Raw genomic sequence first — 26687 nt, 5'->3', positions numbered from 1 at the left:
CGGGTTCTTGATCTGTTAGGGTATCAAAGATTACAGGGAGAGGACAAGAGAATGGGGTTGAAGGGAATAATAAATCAGCCATGATAGAATAGATGGGCCAAATAGCTTAACTGTTCTCCTATGTCTTATGGTCTTATTCCCTTTCCCATTAGAGTGAGATTCATCTGCAGGACAACGTGAAGCCTTTCAAGCTACGTCACCTTCAGTCTATACCAAGGTCACTGCTGTGCTCAGTTGACAATTCCCTATGCAACATTCAAAGGCCAAGCCCCTGGTCACCATATGGCTATTCACTGAAGTATAAAAGATGGGCACCCCCCCCCCCACTGAACATCACCAAAACAAAGATAGTTGGTATATTCCCAATCAATACATCATTTCTCAGCGATACAGCAGATAAAATTACACTGTTTAATTTAATCGACTTTGCACCTCCTGTGATTATTCCCGTGACCTACTCTGGTATTTTGTATGACCCATACTTTCCAAACGCAGACCCCGTGCAACTGAAAACTCTGAGGAAGTATTTCAGATGCCTTGCGTGTCCGGTTACTGTTCACTGCTGTCAATCACAGGATTTATCAAGCTGTGGGTTCACATGGAGGATTAACTATCCCTGGTCCTTTTTTCCAGTGACATACTTTGTAATAAGACTTGGAAGAGGATGATGAGAAGATTAGCTCTATTTGTCAGATGGACACTGAAGCAGTGAAATTCATAGGTTTGGAGCATAGGCATAAACGACCGACACAGTCCGAGGACTCTGTTGGGTGAGCCAAGTGTCACCAAGCTCCCAGCACCAACACAGTTTCCCACAACTTACTAACCCACCATGGAGGGAAGTGGATAGTCAAAGGCTACGTCCACACCTCGCCGGATAATTTTGAAAACGCCGGTTTCCAGTGAAAACAACAGGCGTCCACACTAAGTGTTTTTCAAAATATCTCTGTCCACATTAGACGGATATTTGGGCGAATCTCCTCCTACTGGGCACGCGCAGGACACAGAAAACAAGCAAAGAGGAAATGGTATACTTGGCGCGCATTTGTCTAGTTACAGAGTAGAATAACTTAAAACGAGTTGCTCTTGGCTCTCGCGCAGGACTTAAAACTAAAAAAACAAATACTGGAGCGTATGGAGGCAACCAACAGGGAGTTCACGGACAGTATGACCCGGCTGACGACGAACATTGAAAAACTGATTAACTCTGTTGCATTAATAAAGCACCTTGTTAAATGTATAAAACATGCCTGTATCAGTGTTATCTTGTATTTCCGTATAACGTTACATTAGGCTGTTACACATCTATTGTCAGAGAAGTACTTGCATAAATAGGTAAACCACCTTGGTTCTTGGCTCTTGATCTTCCAAAATCTTCCGCATGGAATTTAAACTGGGGGTGGCGGAGGGTGTTTTCTGTCCTTACCTTCATACAAGCAAGGACAGAAAACAGGGCAAAGTGAGTATACTTATTTATTCAGTAAGCTATGGGTCGAAGTATTTGGTCAGTACATTTCTAACTCTTCTGGCTTCAGTCTCGTTGCCGTCTGTTCTGAAATTGTTAGGTTCTGTGATGATTGTACACTCTAGTATCAATTGTTTGGCGACAATAAAGTAATAATAATAAGAAGAAGAAAACAATGAAATGCCGCGCAGTCACCATCTGTTCCGGCACGTCATGACAGCGGTTTTAAAAAGCTCCGGTTACCATATCCACACTGGAACGGATATTAGGCATTTTCAGATTTATTCACTCTGGAGACCGTTTCTGAAAATCTCCTTTTTCGGGGGATGAAAATGCCGTTTTAGTGTGGACAGAGGGTCAAAACGAAGAGAAAAAGCTTCGTTTTCAAAATTATCTGGCACAGTGTGGACGTAGCCAAAGTTTCAGGTCAAGGCCCTTCATCAACTTTCTTAATTAGCAAGGTGGAGAAGGCAAATAAATGTGGTTGAGAGACATAATAAATCAGCCATCATCGAATGAAGGAGCAGAATCAAGGGGCCGAATGGCCTAATTCTGCTCCTATGTCTTATGGTCTTAAACACCAACAGAGAGTACAGGAAGCCTCAGGGGCCCTATTCCTGTAGAAAGGGCCCCACATCTGAAGAGATTTCAACTGCAAAAGAGGAGGAGGAGTGGAGAGGACAAGGCGTGGATCAAAGTTGTTGTGGGAATAATTATTTTATAAACGGTCAGCTGGAGACTGCGAATCAAGTCAAAACTAAATGTACAGCCTCACCCAAATTACATCATGCTCAAGGTCTTTTCGTTCTTTGAAGCATCTCATGAGAGCCAGGGGTGATACTGGAAATTCTGCATTCATAGTTTCATGTTCATTTACAGCAATGTTCTCCCTACCTTTCGCGTCCACCGTCTCTTTCATAACTATCTCCACCCTTTCGATATGATGCTGGTTCCAGATGGGCTCCAAGGCCTGATGGTTGTCGTGGCGGAAGGGTAAGATATAGGCGATCGCCTAAGAAAATGAGGCAATGAATGAGAACGCTCTTGCGTTTAGTTTTGAAACACTTTCGCGGGGTGCTACGGTAGTGCAGTGGTTAGCACAATACTACTACAGCTCGAGGCATCCAAGTTCAATTCCAACACCATCTGTAAGGAGTCTACTGCATCTCCTTTGGTAAAGGAAGGAGATGCAGTAGACGTGGTGTACTTGGGTTTTCAGAAGGCCTTTGTCAAGGTGCTGCACGTGAGGCTGCTTAGCAAGATAAGAACCCATGGAATTACAGGGAAGTTAGTAGCATGGGTGGAACTTTGGCTGATCAGCAGAAAACAGAAAGTGGGAATAAAGGGATCCTATTCTGGCTGGCTGCCGGTTACTAGTGGAGTTCCACAGGGGTCGGTGTTGGGACCACTGCTTTACAATGTATGTCAATGATTTGGACTACGGTATTAATGGAGTTGTGGGTAAATTTGCCAATGGTACAAAGATAGGTGGAGGAGCAGGTAGCGTTGAGGAAACAGAGAGCCTGCAGAGAGACTCAGATAGTTTAGGGGAATGGGCAAAGAAGTAGCAAATGAAATACAATGTTGGAAAGTGTATGGTCATGCACTTTGGTGAAAGAAATAAACAGGCAGACTATTAATTAGATAGGGAGAGAATTCAAAATGCAGAGCTGCAAAGGGACTTGGGAGTCCTTGTGTAGGATACCGAAAGGTTAACCTCCAGGTTGAGTCGGTGGTAAAGAAGGCAAATGCAATATTAGCATTCATTTCTAGAGGTATGGAATATAAGAGCAGGGATGTGATGTTGAGGCTCTATAAGACATTTGTGAGACCACACTTGGAGTACTGTGTGCAGTTTTGGGCTCCTTATTTTAGAAAGGATACACTGACAGTGGTGAGGGTTCAGAGAAGATTCACAGCAATGATTCCAGGAATGGAAGGGTTACCGTATGAGGAACATCTGGCAGCTCTTGGGCTGTATTCCCTGGAGGTCAGGAGAATGAGGGGGGAATCTCATCGAAACATTCGGAATGTTAAAAGGCCTGGACAGATTAGATCTGGCAAAGTTATTCCCCATAGTAGAGGAGTATAGGACAAGAGGGCACGTCTTCAGGATTGAAAGACTTCCACTTAGAACAGAGATGAGGAGAAATTACTTTAGTCAGAGGGTGGTAAATCTGTGGAATTTGTTGCCATGAGCGGCTGAAGACCAAGTCATTGGATGTATTTAAGGCAGAGATAGATAGGTTCTTGATTAGCCAGGGCATCAAAGGGTATGGGGAAAAGGCAGGGGAGTGGGAATGACTGGAAGAATTGGATCAGCCCATGATTGAATGGTGGAGCAGACTCGATGGGCCGAATGTCCTACTTCTGTTCCTATATCTTATAGTCTTACGGTCTTAGTCTGCATGTCCCCCCCATGGAATGCGTGGGTTTCCTCCAGGTGCCCTGGTTTCCTCCCACCGTCCAAAGATGTACCAGATAGCGGGTTAATTGGTCATTGTAAATTGTCCTATGTTCAGGCTGGGGTTAAAGTCGGAAGTAGCTGGGCAGCGTGGCTCAAAGAGTCAGGAGGGCTTGTTCTGCACTGTATCTCAACAAATAAATAAACTTGTAGCTCATGCGGTTCGATCTGGTGAATAGGGTACTATTCCCCATTCACCAGATCAATGGCAGATCGAAGATCTGGCTGAGTGGTGCTATAAAAACAACCTCTCACTCAATGTCAACAAGACCAAGGAGCTGATTATAGACTTTAGGAAAAGGACATCAGAGGTCCATGCACCAGTCCTCATCGGAGGATCAAAGGTGGAGAGGGTTAGCAACTTTTAAATTCCTTGGTGTGTTATCATTTCAGGGAATCTGTCCTTGGCCCAGCACACAAGTGCAATTATGAACAAAGCATGGCATCACCTCTACTTCCTTAGCAGTTTGCCAAGATTCGACATGACAAACTTCCACAGATGTGTAGTGGAGAGTATATTGACTAGCTGCATCATAGCCTGTTACAGAAGCACCAATACCCTCGAATGAAAAATCCTACAAGAAGTAATGGGTACGGCCCAGTCCATAGCGGTTAAAGCCCTCCCCACCACTGAGGACACCTACATGAAGTGTCGTCACAGGAAAGCAGCATCCATCACAGCCTCTCCATCACCCAGGTCATGCTCCCAACTCACTGCTGCCATCAGGAAGAAGGAACAAGAGCCTTAGACCAGGTTCAGGAACAGTTGTTACCTCTCAATCATCAGGCTCTTGAACCAAAAGGGATAACTTCACTCACCCAGTCACTAAAATATTTCTACAACTAATGGACTCACTGTCAAGGACTCCTCATCTCATGTTCTCGATATTTATTGCTTACTTATTTATTTATAAAAACAAGGATATAATACTGAGACTTTATAAAGCACTGGTGAGGCCTCACTTGGAGTATTGTGCGCAGATTTGGGCCCCTTATCTTAGAAAGAATGTGCTGAAACTGGAGATGGTTCAAAGGTTCACAAAAACGATTCCAGGATTGAATGGCTTGTCATATGAAGAGCGCCTGATGGCTCTGGGCCTGGGTTCACTAGAATTCAGAAGAATGAAGGGTGACCTCATTGAAACCTATCAAATGGTGAAAGGCCTTGTTAGAATAGATTAGGAGAAGACATTTCCTTTGGTCTGAGAGTCTAAGACCAGAGGACACAGCCTTCGGAATAGAGGGGTGTCCTTTTAGAATGGAGATGAGGAATTTCTTTAGCTAGAGAGTGATGAATCTGTGGAATTCTTTGCCACAGTTAGCTGTGAAGGCAAGTATTTAAGGCAGAGGTTGATAGATTCTTGATTGGTCAGGGCATGAAGGGATACGGGAGGCGGGGGGGGAAGGCAGAAAATTGGAAAATTGGATCAGCCATGATGAAATGGTGGAGCAGACTCAATGGGCCAAATGGCCAAATTCAGCTCCTATATCTCATGATCTTATGGTTGTATTATTATTAATTCGCTTTGTATTTGCAGTTTGTTGTCTTCTGCACTCTGGTTGAACACCCTAGCTGAGTGGTCCTTCATGGATTCTGTCGTGGTTATTATTCTATAGATTTATTGAGTATGCTCACAAGAAAATGAATCTCAGGGTTGTATAACGTGACGTATATATGGACTTTTGATAATAAGTTTACTTTGAACCGTAACTTGCTCTCAATCACAAATTTCTCTGATTGATTCATTCTGATCCACTGCACTAAAGTTGCATGCTAATACAATCCAGAACCAAACCAACTCACTACACCCCTCCGCCCTACAAAAATATTGCACTTACACTCAGTGGCCACTTCATTAGGTACACCCCTACAACTGCTCGTTAATACAAATATCTAATCAGCCAATCATGTGGCAGCTCACTGCATAAAAGCATGCAGACATGGTCAAGAGGTACAATTGTTGTTTAGACCCAACATCAGAATGGGGACAAAATGTGATCCAAGTGAGTCCAACCATGGAATGATTGTTGGTGCCAGATGGGGTGTTTGAGTATCTCAGAAATGGCTGATGTCCTGGGATTTTTACACATAACAGTTTTGAGAGGTTACACAGAATGGTGTGACTTTTTTGGACCTCAGGGAATCAAGTGGAATCATGGGAAAATGGGGTCAAGGCAAAGATTGTGAGATGAGGGGCATGTTCCTCTGCTGCACTGTTCTGAGTTATCTTAGATCTGCCATGATCTAACTGAATTGCAGTGTAAAAAAAAACTATTTTTCTTAACCTGTTCAACCTCCCCCATAATTCAGGTCCTCGAGTCCCAGCAACATGTAAATTTTCTCTGCAGCACACACAAAATGCTGGAGGAGCTCAGCAGGCCAGGCAGCATCTATGGAAAAAAGTACAGTTGACATATCGGGTCAAAACCCTTCCGCAGGACTGGAGAAAAAAAAGCTGAGGAGTAGATTTGAAAGGTGGGGGCTGGGAAAAGAGAAATGCCAGACGATAGGTGAAACTTGGAGGGGCAGGGATGAAGCAAAGAGCTAGGAAGTTGATTGGTGAAAGAGACAGATGACATGGAAGAAAGAAAAAAAGGGGGGGCACCAGAGGGAGGCGATGGGCAGGCAAGAAGATAACATGAGAGAGGGACAAGGGGATGTGAAATGTGAAGGGGGTTGGAGGCATTACTGGAAGTCTGAGAAATTGATTTTTATGCCATCAGGTTGGAGGCTACGGAATTTAAGGTGTTGTTCCTCCAACATAAGTGTGGCCTTATCCCGACAGTGGAGGAGGCCACGGACAGACATATCAGAATCAGAATGGAAAGTGGAATTAAAATGGGTGGCCACTGGGAGATCCCACTAGTTCTGGCAGACAGACCGTAGATGCTCGGTGAAGCAGTCTCCCAATCTACGTCGGATCTCACCAATATACAGGAGGCCACACTGGGTGCACCAAACATCGTATATGACCCCAACAGACTCACAGGTGAAGTGCTGCCTCACCTGAAAGGATTGTTTGGGGCCATGAACAGTAGTGAGGGAGCAGGTGTAAGGGCAGGTGTAGCACTTGTTCTGCTTGCAAGGATAATTACCAGGAGAGAGATCAGTGGGGAGGGACGAATGGAGGGAGTCGCACAGAATGGAGGGAGATCCTGCTTTCTCTGGCGGACAGAGCATACACACATTTCAATTCCATGTCCCATTCCCATTCTGATATGTCTATCCACGGCCTCCTCTACTGTAAAGATGAAGCCACACTCAGGTTGGAGGAACAACACCTTATATTCTGTCTGGGTAGCCTCCAACCTGATAGTATGAACATTGACTTCTGTAACTTCTGCTAATGCCCCACCTCCCCCTCGTACCCCATCCGTTATTTATTGATATACAGCATTATTTTTCTCTCTCTCCTTTTTCTCCCTCTGTCCCTCTCACTATACCCCTTGCCCATCCTCTGGGTTTTCTCCCTCCCTCCCCCTTTTCCTTCTCCCTGGACCTCCTGTCCCATGATCCTCTCATATCCCATTTGCCTATCACCTATCCAGCTCTTGGCTCCACCCCTCCCCCTCCTGTCTTCTCCTATCATTTTGGATCTCCCCCTCCCCCTCCCACTTTCAAATCTCTTACTAGCTCTTCCTTCAGTTAGTCCTGACGAAGGGTCTCAGCCCGAAACGCCGACTGTACCTCTTCCTAGAGATGCTGCCTGGCCTGCTGCGTTCACCAGCAACTTTTATGTGTGTTGCTTGGTCTACCTGGACAAGCAGGTTTGTGGATTTTGGGTAGGAGGTAGAAATAGGAGGTGCAAGGTAGGGGAACTATGAGGTTCGTGGCAGAGAATGGAAGATCCCCAGAGACAATAAGGTTGGTGATGGTGTGGGAGACAATGGCCTGGTGTTTCTCAGTGGGGTCCTGTTCGAGGGGTAAGTAAGAGGAGGTGTCTGAGAGTTGGCGATGGGCCTCAGCAAGGTAGAGGTCAGTTCGCCAGACTACTACAACACTCCCTTATCTACGGGTTTCATGGTGAGGTTGGGATTGGTGCAGAGGGAGTGGAGAGCAGAGCGTTTGAAAGGAGTGAGGTTGGAATAGGAGACAGGGGTGTTAGTCTAGATAGTTAATGTCCCATCGGCAGTTGGCAATGAAAAGAAATTTTCTCTGTACTCTTTCAATCTTATTGATATCTTTCCTGTGACCAGAGCTGCACACAGTACTCCAAATTTGGCCTCCCCAACATCTTCAACATAACATCACAACTCCTGTACTCAATACTCAAATTTATGAAGGCCAATGTGCCAAATTCCTGCTCCTGTCTCTAACATATGTAATACCCTGGTTAAGATTTCTGCTATGCAGTGAGGTATCTTAGCTTAGCAGTTTTCCGAAAAAGAAGTCTATCCTGCTGGTAGAGTGTTTTCATTTCAGCTGAAGATAAGTAGTCATGTTGTTCAACTTAGGATTGTTGTGTCAGCCAATCAGGTTAGTGGGATGGAGAGAAGGCTCTAGAGACTGGGCGGAGAGATTGCAGTGTACAATCTTTTATTTCTTGCCAACCGATAATAGTGTAAGGGCAGTATTTACACAGCATATGTTCAAATCAAGGTTCCTTTAATCAGAGTTCCCAATGTTCCTGTTTGGTTGAATCCCAAATCATACTATCCCTAGACGTTCACTGTTTATGAGAGATGGCCTTCTCTCTGAGTCACGTGGCTGTTGGCAGAGTTAGCTAACAAGCCAAGTTAGTACAAGAGCCCCAGTGAGAGGGTTACGTACCTAACAGCACTCACTGGATATCAATTAAGGGAGTCTCATGAACTGGTGCATCTATGCAAATGGGGCACTCACACTGGTAGAAGGAGAATTTCCCCCATTCTGGTTTTTAGGACACTTGTAACAAACGTCATAGGATTGCTGAACATAGAAACGGTCCCCAGAGCCTGTGTGCATGCAAGTATGCATTTATACTATTCCCATCTACCAGCACTTAGACTGCAGCCTGCTATGCTGTGGTGACTTAAGTGCTCGGCCAGATGGTTCTTAGATATAGTGAGAGTCTGCATCTCCACTTCCACCACTCCCTCAGGCAGTGTGCTCCAGATTCCATCACCCCTTGGGTGGAAAATACTTCCTCAGATCCCCACTAAACCTCTCACTTCTAAGCTAAAACTTATACCCTCCGGTCTTAAACACCCCTGCCATGGGGAAAAGCTTCTCACCAGCTACCCAACCTAAATCTCTCTTCATTTTGGATATCTCTGCTAAAACCCCACTCAGCCTCCCCTACTCCAAGGAAACCAAACACTGACAATCCAGCCTCTCCTCATTACTAAACACAGCAGAGTACAGAGCAGCACTGGAGGAACTCAGCAGGTCAGGCAGCATCTATGGAGGGGAATAAACAGCCGATGTTTCAGGCGAAGACTATCCAGACCATGCTCTCTTCTTGCTGCTGCCATCTGTGAGGGAGGTGCAGGAGCCTCGGGTCCCACACAACCAGGTTCAGGAAGTTATTACCCCTCAACCATCAGGCTTTTGAACCAGTGGGATAACTTCACTCAACTTCACTTGGCCCAACACAGAGCTGTTCGAGGTAAGTTCATTGTCAAAGTATAGATATGTCACCATATACAACCCCGAGATTCATTTTCTCGCAGGCATACTCAAATCCAATAACCAGAATAGAATCAATGACAGACCGTACCCAACAGAGCAGGACAAACTGTGTGCAAGAGACAACAATCTGCTCCCTTCCCACTCTCAGTCCACAAAAGAAACCCATATTCTGATCAGGTTTATCATCTCTCACATATGGCATGAAATTTGTTTTTTTGAGGCAGCAGTACAGTGCAATACATAAAATTACTACAGTACTGTGCAGAAGTCTTAGGTGTATATATATACCTCAAACTTTTGCACAGTACTGTATATGTCATATACACCTCTATCAAGTCATCTCTTATCATTCTTCACTCCGAAGAGCAAATCCCCAGCTCACTCACCCTTTCAATACAACCCATTCCAGGCAGCAGCCTTGTCAAAGGTCAAAGTTCAAAATAAATATATTATCAGAGTACATACATGTCACCATATACTACCCTGAGATTCGTTTTCTTCTGAGCATTCACAGTGAATACAAAGGCACACAATGGAATCAATTAAAAAACAAACACACACACACACACACACACACAAAGACAAACATCCAATGTGCCAAAGACAACAAACTGCACAAATACAAAAAAAGAGAAAAAAACAAATAATAATAATAATAATAATAATAAATAAATAAGTAATAAATACTGAGAACATGACATGTAGAAATGTAGGTTGTGGAATCAGTTCAGTGTCGGGGTGAGTGAAGTTGAGTATATTTAGTTACTTCACAAAAACTCAATTAAATCAGCCAGTCAGAATCTTCCACCAACAACTTATCTCCAATCAATCCCTGCCCCTCAGAATTTGCTTATTCCAATAATTACTCTATAACTGACCCAAAGATGCTCTATTTGTTACCCAAGCTGCTAATAAACTTTCAAGCCTGCACTGTCTCAATAGCTTTCAATCCCTTAGATATGGTCTTATTTCCACAAATGTGACGTTCCTTCTTCCATAGCCTGGAAAAATAATCAGTCAATGATATTCTCATTCAAAACTCAGGACAAACAACAAAGTTCAAAACATACTTCACCAGAAACACATGAAACACCAAAACCAGGAAAGGAGGGCCCGGGGTGACAGATGGCTTGACAGGGGCGTACGAAATGATAAGATAAAATGTTCAATTCCTGCCAGTGTCTGTAAGGAGTTTGTATGTTCTCCCTGTGACCACATGGGTTTCCTCTGGGTGCCCTGGTTTCCTCCCACAGTCCAAAGACTACCGGTTGCTAGGTTAATTGGTCATTGTGAATTATCCCATGATAAGGCCAGGGTTAAATTGGGGGATCACTGGGCGGCGCAGCTCGAAGGGCCTGTTCCACACTGTACCTCAACAAACAAGAAAAAGGGACACAGATCGAGGGGATAGCTCGCAACTTTTTCCCAGGGTGGAAATGGCTAATACAAGGATGAGTAATTCTTAAGTGCTTGTAAGAAAGTATTGGGGTGGAGGGGAGAAATGTCAGAGGTAAGTTTTTTTTAAAAACACAGAGAGTGTTCGGTGCATGGAGCAAGCTGCTGAGGTGGTGGATGAAGCAGATATATTAGGGATGGTTAAGAAACTCTTAGATAGTTGGTTGAAACAAAAATGTAGGAGGGAATGGTTGGATTGATCTGAACATAGGTTAAAAGGCCAGCACAACTTTGTGGGCTGAAGGGCCTTTCCTGTGCTATAATACTCTATCTTCTGTGTTTGCTGAGAGACGATTAAAGCCACGTCAAGCACACAATGACTCATCCTCACACTCAACTGCCACGTGTTTTAATTAAGCCTTGTTATGAAATTCATCTCCTGCTCCTTAAATCAATCAAGCAATCATCCAGAAGGACACATGAACAGGCAAATTATCCTGTTTGACTGGAAATCATCTCCTGGCACTGACAGACTGGTCCTTATCTGCACACAGAGGAAGCCAAGGCCTTCGAGGGCCTCAGCTCTCTCTAAAGCAGAGGTTCCCAATCTTTTTTATGCCATGGACCCTACCATTAACCGAGGGGTCCATGAACCCCAGGTTGGGAACCCCTGCTCTAGAGTATTTTGTGATCTAAGACTTCAGATGGTGTCATTTCAATCCAATCGTCGATGTCAATCTACCCTCTAACATCCTGAGTCACGTCATTCTCCATGTGCTGTAAGAAATTTCAATGAAAGAGCAGTTACCTTGAGGATGATGAATATCTCAGACAGCCTCCTTCCTTTCCCAGGACTCAGTTACCATGCCTTATTTGCAAGGGGTTTTAATATTCCACAGTTTATGCACTCAGTGGCCACTTTATTAGGTACAAGAATGGAACCCAGTGAGGTCTTCGGCACTGTAGCCCATCCACCCCAAGGTTCAACATGTTGTGTGTTCAGAGATGCTCTTCTGCACACCACCGTTGTAACGTGTGGTTATTTGAGCTCAGCAGAGATGGTGCTCGGTGCTGGAGGGCTGGTCGGAGGCTCAAAGTTTTCGGACGGACTCAGAGTCGGCTGTGGTTGGGTGCTTCCAGGATCTGCAAGTTTGCGGCGCTGGAAGCTCATGGCAGGGAGAGTTTCTTCCTTCTACTGACTGCGTGAGATGTTGGGGCAAACGGGACTTTGAGACTTTTTTTACTGTGCCCATGGTCTGCTCTTTATCAAGTTACGGTATTGCTTTGCACTGTTGTAACTATAAGTTATAATTATGTGGTTTTTGTCAGTTTTAGTCTTGGTCTGTCTTGTGTTTCTGTGATATCATACCGGAGGAACATTGTATCATTTTTTTAATGCATTCATTTCTAAATGACAATAAACGAGGACCGTGTGTTCTCATAATCTAATCTAATCTAATCTAAATCTAATCTACTGTCACCTTCCTGTCAGCTTGAACCAGTCTGGCCATTCTCTGTAAACTCTAGAGACTGCTGTGTGTGAAAATCCCAGATCAGCAGTTTCTGAGATACTCAAACCACCCCGTCTGGCACCAACAATCATTCCACGGTCAAAGTCACTTAGAACACACTTCTTCCCCATTTCGATGTTTTATCTAAACAACTGAACCTCTTGACCATGTCTGCATGCTTTTATGTCTTGAGTTGCTGCCACGTCATGGGTGATTAGATGCTGTATTTGCATCAATGAGCAGGTATATAGCTGTACCTAATAAAATGGCCACTGAGTGTATATTGTTCCCCTGACCGCGTGGGCTTCCTCCAGGTGCTCCGCCACGACCAAATGATGGAGCAGGCTCGATGGGTCCAATGGCCTAATTCTGCTCCTATGCGTTATTGTCATCAGTAGGTGAGATCTACAGCACACTCACAATACAGTGGGGGGGGGGGGAGGGGGTAGGTCACCTTACTCACCTGCTTGCCAAGGTAATGGTCAATTCTATACATCTCCTCCTCGCGGAGAAACTTCTGCAGCTCCTCAGCTAGCCGCTGGGCTGAATCCAGGTTATGGCCGAAGGGCTTTTCTAGGACGACTCGCAGCCACGGTCCCTTCTGGGGTCGGCAGGTGGCATTGACCTTTGTTGCTATGTCAACATAGGCAAAGGCAGGGACGCTGAGGTAAAAGAGGCGGCCTTCTTCCTTAAGGCCCTCCTGAGTGAGCAGCTCGTCGATCTTCCTGTCCAGATCGGAGTAGTCTTCCACGGTGTTCAGCTGATGATACTGAGACAACTTTATAAACTGGTCCTTAAGCATCACACACTTGACAGAAGGCACATTTGGCAAACACGTTAGGCCTTTGATAATCTCGTACATCACCGGCGAGCCCTCTGTGGAATGGAGCCGGGTGCCACCATAGAAACTGAAACTGTGGATATCGAGCTGCTCTGTGTACATCTGAAATAGCCCTCGCCAGAGGTACTTCCTCGCCAGATCTCCAGTCGCCCCGACCAAGACGACAGAGATGTGTGTCTTGCATTCAGTGGGGAAAATCTGCAGTAGTCCCCCAACGAACAGGCCATAAAGAACTTGCCTCGGGGTCATAACCGCACTGAGACAGAACCCTCCTGATACCTTCAAGGAAAAAAGATGCACAAATTAGAGACTCCACATCGAATCATACACTCAGTGGCCCGCTTTATTAGGTACATCTCCTCATGGCTTTAAGGTAAGGGGGGGAAGTCCAAGGGGGATATTAGAAAGGGTTTTTACTCAGAGAGTGGTTGGTACGTGGAATGCACTGCCTGAGTCAGTGGTGGAGGCAGATACACTAGTGAAGTTTAAGAGACTACTAAGTAGGTATACGGAGGAATTTAAGGTGGAGGGGTTATATGGGAGGCAGAGTTTAAGGGTCAGCACAACATTGTGGGCCGAAGGGCCTGTACAGTGCTGTTCTATGTTCTAATGCAAATATCTAATCAGCCACTCATGTGGCAGCAACTTAATTCATAAAAGCATGCAGATGTAGTCAAGAGGTCTGGGATTGGAGGACTGTGTGTGCATGTGTGTATGTATGTGTGTGTATGTATGTGTGTGTGTGTGTGTGTGTGTGTGTGTCTGTGTGTGTGTGTGTGCGCGCGCGTGTGCGTGTGCTTTGTTGTCTGTGTTGTTCAGCTGCGCATTGTGGACATGCTACGTTGCCGCCAGAATGTCTGGCGATACTTGCAGGCTGCCCCCAGCACACCCTTGGGCGTGTTGATTATTGATACATTTCACTGTATGTAAAAAACCCAGAGGATGGGGAAGGAGTTAAAGTGAGAGGGACAGAGGGAGAAACTTCCGCCACCTCCAATGGGATCCCACCACTAAGCACATCTTTCCCTCCCCCTCTCTCTCTGCTTTCCGCAGGGATCGCTCCCTACGTGACTCCCTTGTCCATTCGTTCCCCCCCCCCCACATCCCTTCCCACCGATCTCCCTCCTGGCACTTATCCTTGTAAGCAGAACAAGTGTTACACATGCCCTTACACCTCCTCCCTTACCACCATTCAGGGCCCCAGACAGTCCTTCCAGGTGAGGCAACACTTCACTTGTGAGTTGGCTGGGGTGATATACTGTGTCCGGTGCTCCCGATGTGGCCTTCTATATATTGGCGAGACCCGACACAGGCTGGGAGACCGTTTCGCTGAAAACCTACGCTCTGTCCGCCAGAGAAAGCAGGATCTCCCAGTGGCCACACATTTTAATTCCACGTCCCATTCCCATTCTGACATGTCTATCCACGGCCTCCTCTACTGTCAAGATGAAGCCACACTCAGGTTGGAGGAACAACACCTTATATTCCGTCTGGGTAGCCTCCAACCTGATGGTATGAACACTGACTTCTCTAACTTCCATTAATGCCCCACCTCCCCCTCGTACCCCATCCGTTATTTATTATTATTATCATTTTTTTCTCTCTCTTTTTTCTCCCTCTGTCCCTCTCACTATAACTCCTTACCCATCCTCTGGGCTCCCCTTCCCCTTTCTTTCTCCCTAGGCCTCCCGTCCCATGATCTCCTCCCTTCTCCAGCCTCGTATCCCTTTTGCCAATCAACTTTCCAGCTCTTAGCTCCATCCCTCCCCCTCCCGTCTTCTCCGATCATTTCGGATCTCCCCCTCCCCCTTTCAAATCTCTTACCAGCTCTTCTTTCAGTTAGTCCTAACGAAGGGTCTCGGCCCAAAACGTCGACTGTACCTCTTCCTATAGATGCTGCCTGGCCTGCTGTGTTCACCAGCATTTTTTTTGTGTGTGTTGCTTGAATTTCCAGCATCTGCAGATTTCCTTGTGTTTGCAGAAATCTATCAATACTGGTTACTTTGCATTGAATTGGAATCCCTAACAATTTATTAGTACAAACCACGTTCTTACATTGCATTTGATCAACTGTATATTAGAGATCACGTGTCCTACTTAAGGAAAAATCTATGGAAATTTATCCCATCCATATGCTGTTGGAAGCAGATTTGTGGCTTTCATACACAGCGGGAAGTCATAATGTGCATCCAAATTTCACTGACAAAGTGCAACTGGAGATGATAATTGCTAACCCTGCCCCAGTGGGTAAATTATGAAAGTAAAATTCTAATCAGAAATTAAAAAGAAATTAATCAAAATGAATGAATTAAAATTTTTCCCATGGTAGAAATGTCAAATACTGGAAGATATGTACTTAAGGTGAGAGGCAAACAATGTAGAAACGTGCCAGGCTTGTTTTTATTTACAGAGCAGTGGGTGTCTGGAACAGGCTGTCAGGGATGGTGGTGGAAGCAGATACGTTAGAGACATTTCAGAGGCTGTTAAACAGACATACATATACACGCAGGGTAGGGGCGGGCGACTATGGATCACGTGTAGGTAGAAAAAATTCAGCTTAATTTGGTCTCATATTCGGCACAGACAGCACGTGCAGAGGGCCTGTTCCTGTACTACACACACACACAAATTACTGGAAAAACTCGGCAGGTCGGGCAGCATTTATGGAGGGGAATAAGCAGTTTAGCTCTCAAGCTGTGGCCCTTCGTCGGGGCTGGAAAGGAAGGGGGCAGAAGCCAGAATAAGAAGGTAGGGGAAGGTGATGAGTACAGGTTGGCAGGTGATAGGTGAAGCCAGGTGAGGGGGAAAAGGCTGTCCCTTCCTTTCAGGTGCTGATAAAAGGTCTCAGCCTGAAACGTTGACTGTTTATTCCCCTCCATAGATGCTGCCCGACTTGCTGAGTTTCTCCAGCTTTTTGTGGGTGCTGCTCAAGATTTCGAGCATCCGCAGAATCTCTTCTGTTCCTGGACGGTACTGTTCTATGTTCTGTGCTTCCAGAATGATGGGTGGGAATCGAGTAGCCAGTGGGGACATAGCCCAGTCACTAAAAAGCTCTCAACGCAACACACCCAGTGAAAAGACACCTCACAGCACCACCTGCAGGGGGTGAGGGGTGTGGTTCCTCAACCCCACCACAGCTCATCTCACCTGGGTCAGGGAACCCTTTACCTGCCTTTGTCATCGTTCTAACCACCCTACCTCGGCATCTGTCTCTGCCCCTCTCTGTCCCCCTCAGAATCAGGTCTAATATCACTGGCAAATGTGAAATTTGTTGTTTTGCAGCAGCAGTACATGGCAATAAATAATAATAAAATCTATAAATTGCAATAAGTATTGGGTGGGAGGTGGTCAAAATCCAGGTGAATTTATTATTACAGTGCATTATCAAAGTTTCTCCCTGCACAAAGGTTGTTTGACATTTTTTTTTTAAATGTATTCTTTTGGGTTTCTTTGTTTTGTGACTGGCTGTAAGGAGATGGATCTCAAGCTGGTATACAGTACACATACTTTGATAAAAAAAATGCATGTTGAACTTTGAACTTACATGTCACTATATACCACCTTGCAGGCATTTACAGAAAATTAACAAATACACTAGGATTTATGAAAAAAATTATAAATAAATACTGACAAACAACCAATTGCAAAAGACAAAAAAAGTTTTTTTTTAAAAACCCAATAAAATAAATAAATAATATTAGAACATGAGATGTAGAGACCTTGAAAGTGAGTCAATAAGTTGTGGAATCTGTAATGTATGGATCTATTTATTTTAGAGCAATATTCCCCCCCCCCCCTTTAGAACTACGTATTGATCAGTTGCCTATGCATTTGCATTGTTCTCTCTCTCTCTCATTGCAATGTGAATGCACCAGTTACAGCCGTCTCCCGAGTACGTGCTTTTATTTAATTGATTGTGCACAGACACAGCAACTTGTTGTCGTGCACAGTAGTTGTGCACAGACACAGCAACTTGGCGATGGGGATGAACCCGAATGTCAGAAGCTATCACGAAACGCACCGACAGTTATGGCGGCATGATTACAAGACAAAACAGCAAGAGTTAAACAGTACAGCAGTCCGGAGAAGGACGAACACAGACACTAACATACACGTGAGTACAGTGCATAGAAACAGTGAAAGACGCACTGAACTTAAAGTGAAAATAATGTGGTAATGGCTTCAGTCAGGAAAGTTTACGGATTTGATAGCACTAATGAAAGCTGAGAGTCGTATATCAAGAGGGTTGAATTGTATTGTAATGCCAACAACGTGGAGGAACAAAAGAAAGCCCTACGCTTCTTACCTTAATGGGTGCAAGGACTTACAGTCTCTTACGCAGCTTAGTAACCCCTGCAAAACCAGCAAGTAAGATGTTCGATGAAACTGTTACAATTTTGCAAAATTACTTGAGTCCTAAACTGCATGCAAACAGCTGAGAGATTTAGACTTTACAAAAGGGACCAGTCAAAGGACGAAAGCATTTCTGAATACATTGCAGAACTGAGCAAACTTTCCCAGTATTGCGACTTTAGAGGTGGACTTTCTGATGCATTAAGGGACAGGCTTATACGTGGAACGCATAATCAAAGCACTCAAAAAAAGGCTACTGAAGGAGACCTAACCTTTGAATGGGCATTGACCATTGCAGTATTGTTAGGGACCACAGCAAAGCATGCAGAACGATAGAAAAGGAGGTTAAAATGTGAAATGCACAAAATGGCCCTGAATGGTGCAAAGAGCAAAAGATGTTATCAATGTGGCAAATCCTCCCATGATGTAAAAGTCTGTTGGTTCAAAGAAAAAGTCTGCAGATAGTGTCACAGACAAAGTCGCATAGAGAAAATGTGCGAGGCAGACAAAAAGCACAACGGAGTGAAAAGTCTCAAACACAAAACTGAGCAAATGCATAAAGTTACCGAATGTAAAACAGAATCAGACAACTTAAGAGCCTGACAAAGATGAGGTGTCATGGCTAGAATTGCACAGTATTACTGAAGGAGATCACAAAATCATCTGGATCACAATAGATGTGTCTGGTGTAAAACTGAAAATAGAACTGGACACAGGGTCAGCTTTGTCTATAATTTCAGAGGCTGACTACAACTGACTGTTTTCTAAGAATTGACTTTTCTAAGAAAAGGGGAGACACTTTTTGGATGTGAATGGTTGAGAAAAATCTAACTATACTGGCACTCCATCAAAGTTCTCAGTGTGGTATTACTAGTCAACTGCAGCCCAAATGGCAGCACTAACCAGAAGCTGGCACAGCTGCTTAATACTAAGCAGACGGCATTTGAAACAGATTGAAGACTTGGCCAAAAGCTGTTCAGGATGCAAAAAATTTCAAAATGCACCCCCACAGGCAGCATTACACCCATGGGAGTGGCCATCATCACATGGCAAAGAGTACATATTGACTTTGCTGGGCTATTCATGGACTCCATATTTATGATTGCTGTGGATGCTCATTTGAAGTGGCCAGACTTGTGATGGAAGTTAGGAAGAAAACTAGCTTCACACCCAACAGCTAAAATCCAAGTAGATTAGATAATTTCAAACCCTTCCCTCAGTTTTCCCTATCACTCCAAGTCTTTTGAAATCCAGAGGCCATTTTGTTCTTCCTCTAAAAACGTTAGGCCTCAAAGGTCCAGCTGTCCCTCCATTACCTTCATCTCCACCAGAGGACTACACAGTAGCATAGTAGTTAGCACAATAGTTTCACAGCACCAGCGATCACCAATTCGGGTTCAATGCCCACCAATGAGCCTGTACATTCTCCTAAAGACTGCATGGGTTTCCTCCAGGTGCTCCAGTTTCCTCCTACTTTCCAACGACATACGGTTAGGTTACTGAGTTGTGAGCATGCTATGCTGGAAGTGTGGCAACGCTTGTGGGATGCCCCCAGCACAATCCTCACTGATTTGTTTTGATGTAAACAACGTATTTCACTGTATGTTTCAATGCACATTTGACAAACAAAACTAATCTTTCATCTTTATCTTCCGACTATCCCTCTGGGATGAGGGAGCTGTCCTACAAGGAAAATTATTGCAGCAAACCCACACTTACGGAAGTTTAGTAGTTGGCTCAGGAAGTACTGAAATGAGAAAGGGTCTGACAGCATTTGAGGGAAGATATTTGGGGGATATTTCCCCTGGGGTATGGGGGTAGGAGAGGTGTCTATAAAGATGGGAGCCTTGGATAAAGTGGTGGTGCCCATTTATAAAAACGTAGGACACTACAGCACAGGCCCTTCAGCTCACAATGTTGTGCTGACCTTTTTATCTAGTCCGAGATCAATTTAACCCTTCCCTCCCACATCGCCCTCCATTTTTCTATCATCCACATGCCTAAGAATCTCTCAGGCATCCCTAATGCATCTGCCTCTACCACCACGCTTGGCAGCAAGTCCTTGTACTCACCAATCTCCGTGTAAAAAAAAACTTACTTCTGACAACCCCCTACACTTTCTCCAAATACCTTTAAATTACACTCACATGTACTCATCATTTTCACTCTTGGGAATAGGTCTCTGGCTGTCCACTCAGTCTATGCCTCCTATCATCTTGTACACCTCTATCGAGTCATCTCTTACCTTCCTTCACTCCAAAGAGAAAAGCCCTAGCTCGCTCAACCTACCTTCATAAGACATGCTCTGTAATGGAGGGAGCATCCTGGAAAATCTCCTCTGCACCCTCTCTAAAGCTTCTACATCCTTCCTCTAATGAGGCGACCAGAACTGAACCCAGTACTTCAAGTGTGGTCTAACCTGCAATACTACCCCAAGGTTCTTGAACTCAATCCCCCGACTAATAAAGGCCAACACATCGTACACCTTTTATCAATCTTATCACATTACATGGACAACACACTCAAAACACTGGTGGAACGCAGCAGTCCAGGCAGCATCTATAGGAAAAAGTACAGTTGACGTTTCGGGCCGCGACCCTTCGTCAGGACTGCTGCATTCCACCAGCATTTTGTGTGCGTTGCTTGAATTTCCAGCATCTGCAGATTTCCTTGTGTTTACATTATGTGGACGATGAGGAGGAACTTCTCTCAATCGCTTTCAGATTATTGGAACTTGTCACTTCCTTCCCAGACTCATGAATCCCAGCAAGTTCAAAGTCAGCATCTTTTGGACAAATAGCAGGAAAAGCTTTAAGACCCAAAATCCAGGTCTTCCGAGATAGAGCAGGGTCAATAGGCTAACTCCATCTTCTGAACATCTAGAAACCTGCTCCCAACATCTGTCTGAGGAAGAGCCATAGGATATCTACATCAAGTGATACTAAATAACTGTAACAATGTTGCCAAATTACAGGTACAATGTGCACTGAAAAATTATACAAATTAAGTACATTGTTAAAAATGTCTAATTTGTCCACCGTACCCCACGAGGAGGATTCATTTATAAACTTGCTTATGCATTCACTGACATTATCACCAAGAACATTACAGCAGAGTTCAGGCCCTTCAGACCATGACATTGCGTGACCTTGTAACCTACTCTGCAATCAATCTAGCCCTTCCCTCACACACAGCCCTCCATTTTTCTTTCACCCACGTGCCTATATGAGTGTATTAAGTGTCCTGATTGTATCTGCCTCTGCCACCCCCCCCCCCCACCTCCAGCAGGATGTTCCATGCACCCCCCACTCTCTGGTTAAAGACCTTGCCTCAGACATTCCTCCTATAGACAATAGGTGCAGGAGTAGGCCATTCGGCCCTTCGAGCCAGCACCACCATTCACTGTGATCATGGCTGATCATCCACAATCAGTACCCTGTTCCTGCCTTCTCCCCATATCCCTTGACTCTGCTATCTTTAAGAGCTCTATCTAACTCTTTCTTGAAAGCATCCAGAGAATTGGCCTCCACTGCCTTCTGAGGCAGAGCATTTCACAGATCCACAACTCTCTGGGTGAAAAAAGTTTTTTCTCAACTCCGTTCTAAATGGCCTACCCCTTATTCTTAAACTGTGGCCTCTGGTTCTGAACTCTCCCAACATCGGGAACATGTTTCCTGCCTCTAGCGTGTCCAATCCCTTAATAATCTTATATGTTTCAATCAGATCCCCTCTCATCCTTCTAAATTCCAGTGTATACAAGTCCAGTTTCTCCAATCTTTCAACATATGACAGTCCCGCCATCCCGGGAATTAACCTCGTGAACCAACACTGCACTCCTCCTCCAATCACCTTAAAATTACGCCCCCTCGTATTAGCCATTTCTACCCTCGGAAAAAGACTCCGCCTGTCCACGCAACCTATGCCAAAGTTCCACGTGCTTCGAAGGCTGCACTTGGATGCAGTAGACACCATGAGAAGTTTGTCTTTCTGTTACTTCCAATTTCATTGTTACCCATCCAAAAAAAACCACATTTTTGCAAACATAGGCAGCCTGAGAACACCTCTCTAAAAAGGAAACGAAGAACTCTGTGACATTACAGGTTTATAGATTGGGGATGACAGGAATCCAATAACGTTGATCCAGATCAAACAGAAGAAAAGGTTTCAAGGTAAAACTTACAGGTTTGGCATCTGAAATTTCCAAACCTACATCAGTATATAAAGATAATGCTTTATTCATCACTTGACTCTTCCGGTCAAGATGGTGCCAGCAAACGATTCCTCGGGCAACATCTTCCAGGTAGCAAATCTATTAAATTATTTTGGTTTTTCTATGCCTTCTGCTTGTTCTTTTTGTATTGTTTGTGTTACAGAAACTGTTGGTGCCCGTGATTGGATCCCGATCGAACGGTTCAAAGCCCTGCCACGTCTGGAGAGCTGCCTGCCCGCTGGAGATCAGAGACAGGGACCCGAAAAGGACTGAGAACACAAGCTACCCCACAGTTCCGCCCCCTAAGTAGAAAAGTGAAGGAAACAAGATTCCAGCAACTAATTTTGCCTCTTTTTTTTACTCAAAATCAGTTGCTGGAATGTTGTTTTCTTCACTTTTTCAGTCAGGTAAAAAAATCCACTCACCAGACCAAATAAAATTAGATCTCCCGGGTGCCCCGGTTTCTTTCCTTTCTAATCCTGATGGAGGGCCTCGGCCCCAAATGTCAACTCTTTACTCCCCTCTATAGATGCTGCCCGGCCTGCTGAGTTCCTCTAGCATTTTGGCATGTGGGAGAACGTCCCGCATGCCACTGGAACCCCAATTGACTGTGCTGGTCCAGCACCTGCAGACTTTCTCATGTTTGAAAATTAGATCGTAGATTGATCGGCTGTGGGGCAAGGAAGATTCAGCAAGAACCTGTTAACTGGCAGCAGGACAGGCAAGGCCCTGTATTACTGGCACAGTTGATCATTTCTCTCATGAGATTCAGGACAGCGTGGGACGGTGGTGCAGTGGGCAGGGGGAGTGCCCCATAGCTCCCATGGCCCAGACTGTCTGTGTGGAGTTTCCACATTCCCCCTGTGACCATGGCTGCGGCTAGTTTCTTTCCAAATGCCAAAGTGTGGCATGGCAGTATAGTGGTTGGCATTACACTTTATAGAGCCAGCAATTGGGGTTCAAAACCCACCTCTGTCTGCAAGAAATTTGTACGTTCTCCCCCCGACTACATGAGTTTCCTCTAGGTGCTCAACACGTGCCAAAGACATGCGAGTTAGTCAGCTGCGGGCATGCTATGTTGGCACGACAAGCGGGCTACCCCCCAGCACAGCCTCAGAAACTGTTGGTCGTTGCACCAAAACGATGTATTGCACTGCATGTTTTTGATGTATATGTGACAAATAAAGTTAATCTTTAATTTCTGCTGGTTATTAGGTTAATTGGCTGCTGTAAGTTATTCTCAGCATTAATAGGCGGGGTCATGGTTATTTGAGAGAAAGTAGGCTACAGGGAAGCAGGTGGGGCAGCAGGATGGGTCTGGGTACCAACATTGACTTGATGGGCCAAATGGCCTCCTTTTACATTGTAAGACAATTTAATTAATCTGAAAGGTGCCGCCTATACCAACCATCCTAGTGAAGGAGCACAGTGAACAGTTTGACCACAAGACCGGGGTTCAATTCACGTCACCGTCTGTAAGGAGCTTGTGCGCTCCCCCTGTGACCGCGTGGGTTTCCTCCCATATTCCAAAGACGTACCAGTTAGGAGTAGCTGGTTGTGGGCATGCTACGTTGGCACTGGAAGCACGGCGACATTTGCGGTCTGCCCCCACCACACCCTCGAGCTGCATTGCTCATTGACACAAACAAAGCATATCACCATGTGGTTCAAGGTACATGGGACAAATAAAGATAATAACGTTTGAAAAGATCTTTAATCTTTTTTCCCCGTGTTTAGACCAAGAGGGGGATGAGGCTAGAATGCGTCACAACACTCAGGTCTTTCTCTTCCACGTTACAAGATGAAGCCGGGTTCCTGGCAGGCCCTGCATTTGGGGTTTGGGTTAACCCTAACGCTCAACCTAAACTCTCTATCTGTATAGGAGGGAAGATGAACCCTGGCACTGGGGTCCAGAGGAACTGAGCATACGTGATCTGTGATTCTACGATGGCCATGTATTTTAATTCTCTGCCTGAATGCCCTAGTTAGGAGGTCTTTCATTGATTCTGTATTGGTTATTATTCTGTAGATATAATGAGTATGCCCACAAGAAAATGAATCTCGGGGTTGTATATAAGTATTTTGATAATAAAATTTACTTTGAACTTTAATTCCATCTTCCGGTGGCCACCCATTTAATTTTGAGGGTAAGGACCTGTTCCACTACCACTAAGCACATCTTTCCTTTGCCCTTTCTTCCCACTCCCTCTATTTTCCATCAGGATCACTCTCGACATGACTCCCTTGTTCCACTTGTCCCGCACCAGTGATCTCCCTCCTGGCACTTATCCCTGTCCCTACACACCCTCCCTCACCAACATGCAGGGCCCCAACCCAGGGAAGGCAACACCTCACCTCCTGTAGTCGTCTACTGTATCTGGTACACCCAGTGTGGCCTCCTCTACTTCAGTCAGATTGTAAGACAGCTTCATCAAGAGCTTTTGCTCTATCTGCTGCAAGTGGCAGGAACTCCCAGTGGCCACCCATTTCAACCAAATTCCCATTCTCATTCTGACGTGTCAATCCATGGCCTCCTCTACTGCCCTGATGAGACCAAACTCAGGTTGGAGAAGCAGCAGCTCATATTCCATCTGGCTAGCCTCCAACCTGATGGCATGAATGTCAATTTCTCCATCTTCCTGTAATTACTTCCCCCTCCCCCTCTCTCTTCCCCTTCCCCCTTCCGGTTCGCTTCTCACCTGCCCATCACCTCTCCCTGGTCCCCCTCCTTCCCTTTCTTCCATGGTCCACTCTCCTCTCCTGTCAGATTCAGAGAGAGTTATCCAGAACTACAGCTCAGAAACAACTCTGCTCTAGATTGTCCCAAGCCCAACTGCGAGAGGAGGAGGGTTGGGTTGGGTTGGGTTGGGGATGGGGCTAGCAGCCCCATCTCATAAAAACCCACATCTACAGGACCCAACATAGGCTCCAAAGACCTCATTCCTGGGCAAGCAGGGATCCTTGATGGCCTACACCTTGAGAGACCGGCCCAGAACAGAGGACTCTGGCGGGCTGCTGTCGGCAGCCTGTACCCCAGTAGGGGTGGTAGTCTTAAGGAGAAAGATGAAGACAGCACAGAAATAGGCCCTTGGGCCCATCAGACTGTATCAAACTATTATTCTGCCTAGTCCCATCGACCTGCACCTCGGCAATAGCTCTCCATACCCCTCCCCATCCAGGTACAGGAACCCAAGGACACACACTAAACATTTCAGGAACAGCTTCCTCCCTTCCGCCTTCAGATTTCTGAATGGACAACGAACCCATGAACACTACCTCCTTAATTTTTGCTGGGTTTTTGCACTAGTTATTTAAAAAAAATATATATATATAGTAAATTATAGGTAACTTCATTGGACATGTGATTAGGAAAAAGGAGTTAGAATGCACGGTAATTATGGGAAAGATTGAAGGGAAGAAAGCAAGAGGAAGGCAAAGACAAATGATGATGGATACAGCCGCCAGAGAACTGGAAATGAATACCAATCATTTGATCCACTTGACCCGAAACAGGAGTGTGTGAGCCATGGCATTCAAAGCTCAAACTTGGCACGGCACCTGATGATGATGATGGAAAATTATAGTTTTATCTTATTATGTACTGCTACCACAAAACAACAAAGTTCACGCCTTATACCTGATATTAAACCTAATTCTCCTGATTCAGATACAACTAGAGGCAATTTACGGCGGCCAATTGACCCACTAACCGGTGTTTGGGATGTGAGGAAAGCGGGAACAACCAGGGGCAAGGGGAAGCCCCAGGGTTCCCTGAAATACAGACTGCACCCGAGTGCAGGATCGAACCCGGGTCCCTGCCACTGCGAGAAAGCAACCACTAAAAAAAAGAATAAAATACGGTATATTAGAGACAAAAGGAGGGGGAATTCTGCAAACACTGAATATGTGGAGTAAAGGAGATAATAGTAGGCGTATTTCAGAGGGATTCTGGTAGGAAAGTACACGTCGAAACCCCAGCACTCCACGTAGCCACCTGGCAAAAGAATTCCAGCCGCCTTGTTACATCAAAGTGTGCGTTCCCCGCTCAGTTTAAGTGTAAGTCACTGTCTTTAAGAAGTGCATTGTTGACTGGAATCCAGCAAGGGGCCGGGAAATGATTGCCATTTCCCTCCTGGCTCCGAGAAGGTGGTATAGTTGATCCGCGCGTCAGCTGTTCCACGTAGCAGTTACATCGGAAACCCCCGGCAGCCAGCGCTTCATTTCGCCCTGGTTGCAACATCTCAGCAAGTCCAACCCTGGCAAGAACCCCCATCTCCCTCCCCAATAAAACCTGCCTCGAAACATTACCGAACCATTCACCAACCTGCTTGAAGAGCACACTTCCGTGAACATGGGAGGCGGGCGAAGCCTGCTGTCATCTGACCCCCTGCTTCCGCAAGTTGCAGCCCGCCTCTCCGAGTTGTCCATTCCGCTGGCGCTTTACCTTCACACTCACCCATCGCCAAGGGTACTCGAGACTTCTAAAACGTCAGCGTTCAAAGCAAATTTATTATAAAAGTATCACCACATACAACCTTGAGTTTAATTTTCTTGCGGGCTATTCAATAAATCCATAATAGTACCAATAAAAGACTGCACCAACTTGAGCGTTGCGCCAGTGTGTAAAATAAATTAAAACAGTGCAAATGCTAAAAGAAAGAAATAATAAATGAATAAGCAATAAATATCGAGTACATGAGTTGAAGAGTCCTTGAAAGTGAGTCCATAGGTTGTGGGAACTTTTCAAAGGTGGGGCAAGTGAAGTTGAGTGAAGTTATTCCCTTTGGTTTAAGAGGCTGATGGTTGAGGGGTAATAACTATTCCTGGTCTTGGTGAT

General features: G+C 45.2%; 1 protein-coding gene across 1 annotated transcript in view; it reads right to left on the bottom strand.

Annotated features, from left to right (window-relative positions):
* The window catches only part of h6pd (hexose-6-phosphate dehydrogenase (glucose 1-dehydrogenase)), a 54859-nt gene extending 28644 nt beyond the window's left edge, over positions 1-26215 (bottom strand). The window contains exons 1-3 of the mRNA XM_072245024.1: positions 26175-26215; positions 12910-13566; positions 2360-2477 (exon numbers count right to left, since the gene is read on the bottom strand). Of these exons, the coding sequence (XP_072101125.1) occupies positions 2360-2477; positions 12910-13536 (745 nt within the window). The 5' untranslated portion in view covers positions 13537-13566; positions 26175-26215. The remainder of the gene's footprint in view (positions 1-2359; positions 2478-12909; positions 13567-26174) is intronic.
* Positions 26216-26687: the final 472 nt, after the last annotated feature.

This window comes from Mobula birostris, chromosome 27, assembly GCF_030028105.1.
Source record: "Mobula birostris isolate sMobBir1 chromosome 27, sMobBir1.hap1, whole genome shotgun sequence".
Taxonomy (NCBI): domain Eukaryota; kingdom Metazoa; phylum Chordata; class Chondrichthyes; order Myliobatiformes; family Myliobatidae; genus Mobula; species Mobula birostris.
Note: the sequence above shows the minus strand (reverse complement) of the source record. Positions and strands in the feature narration are given on the sequence as shown.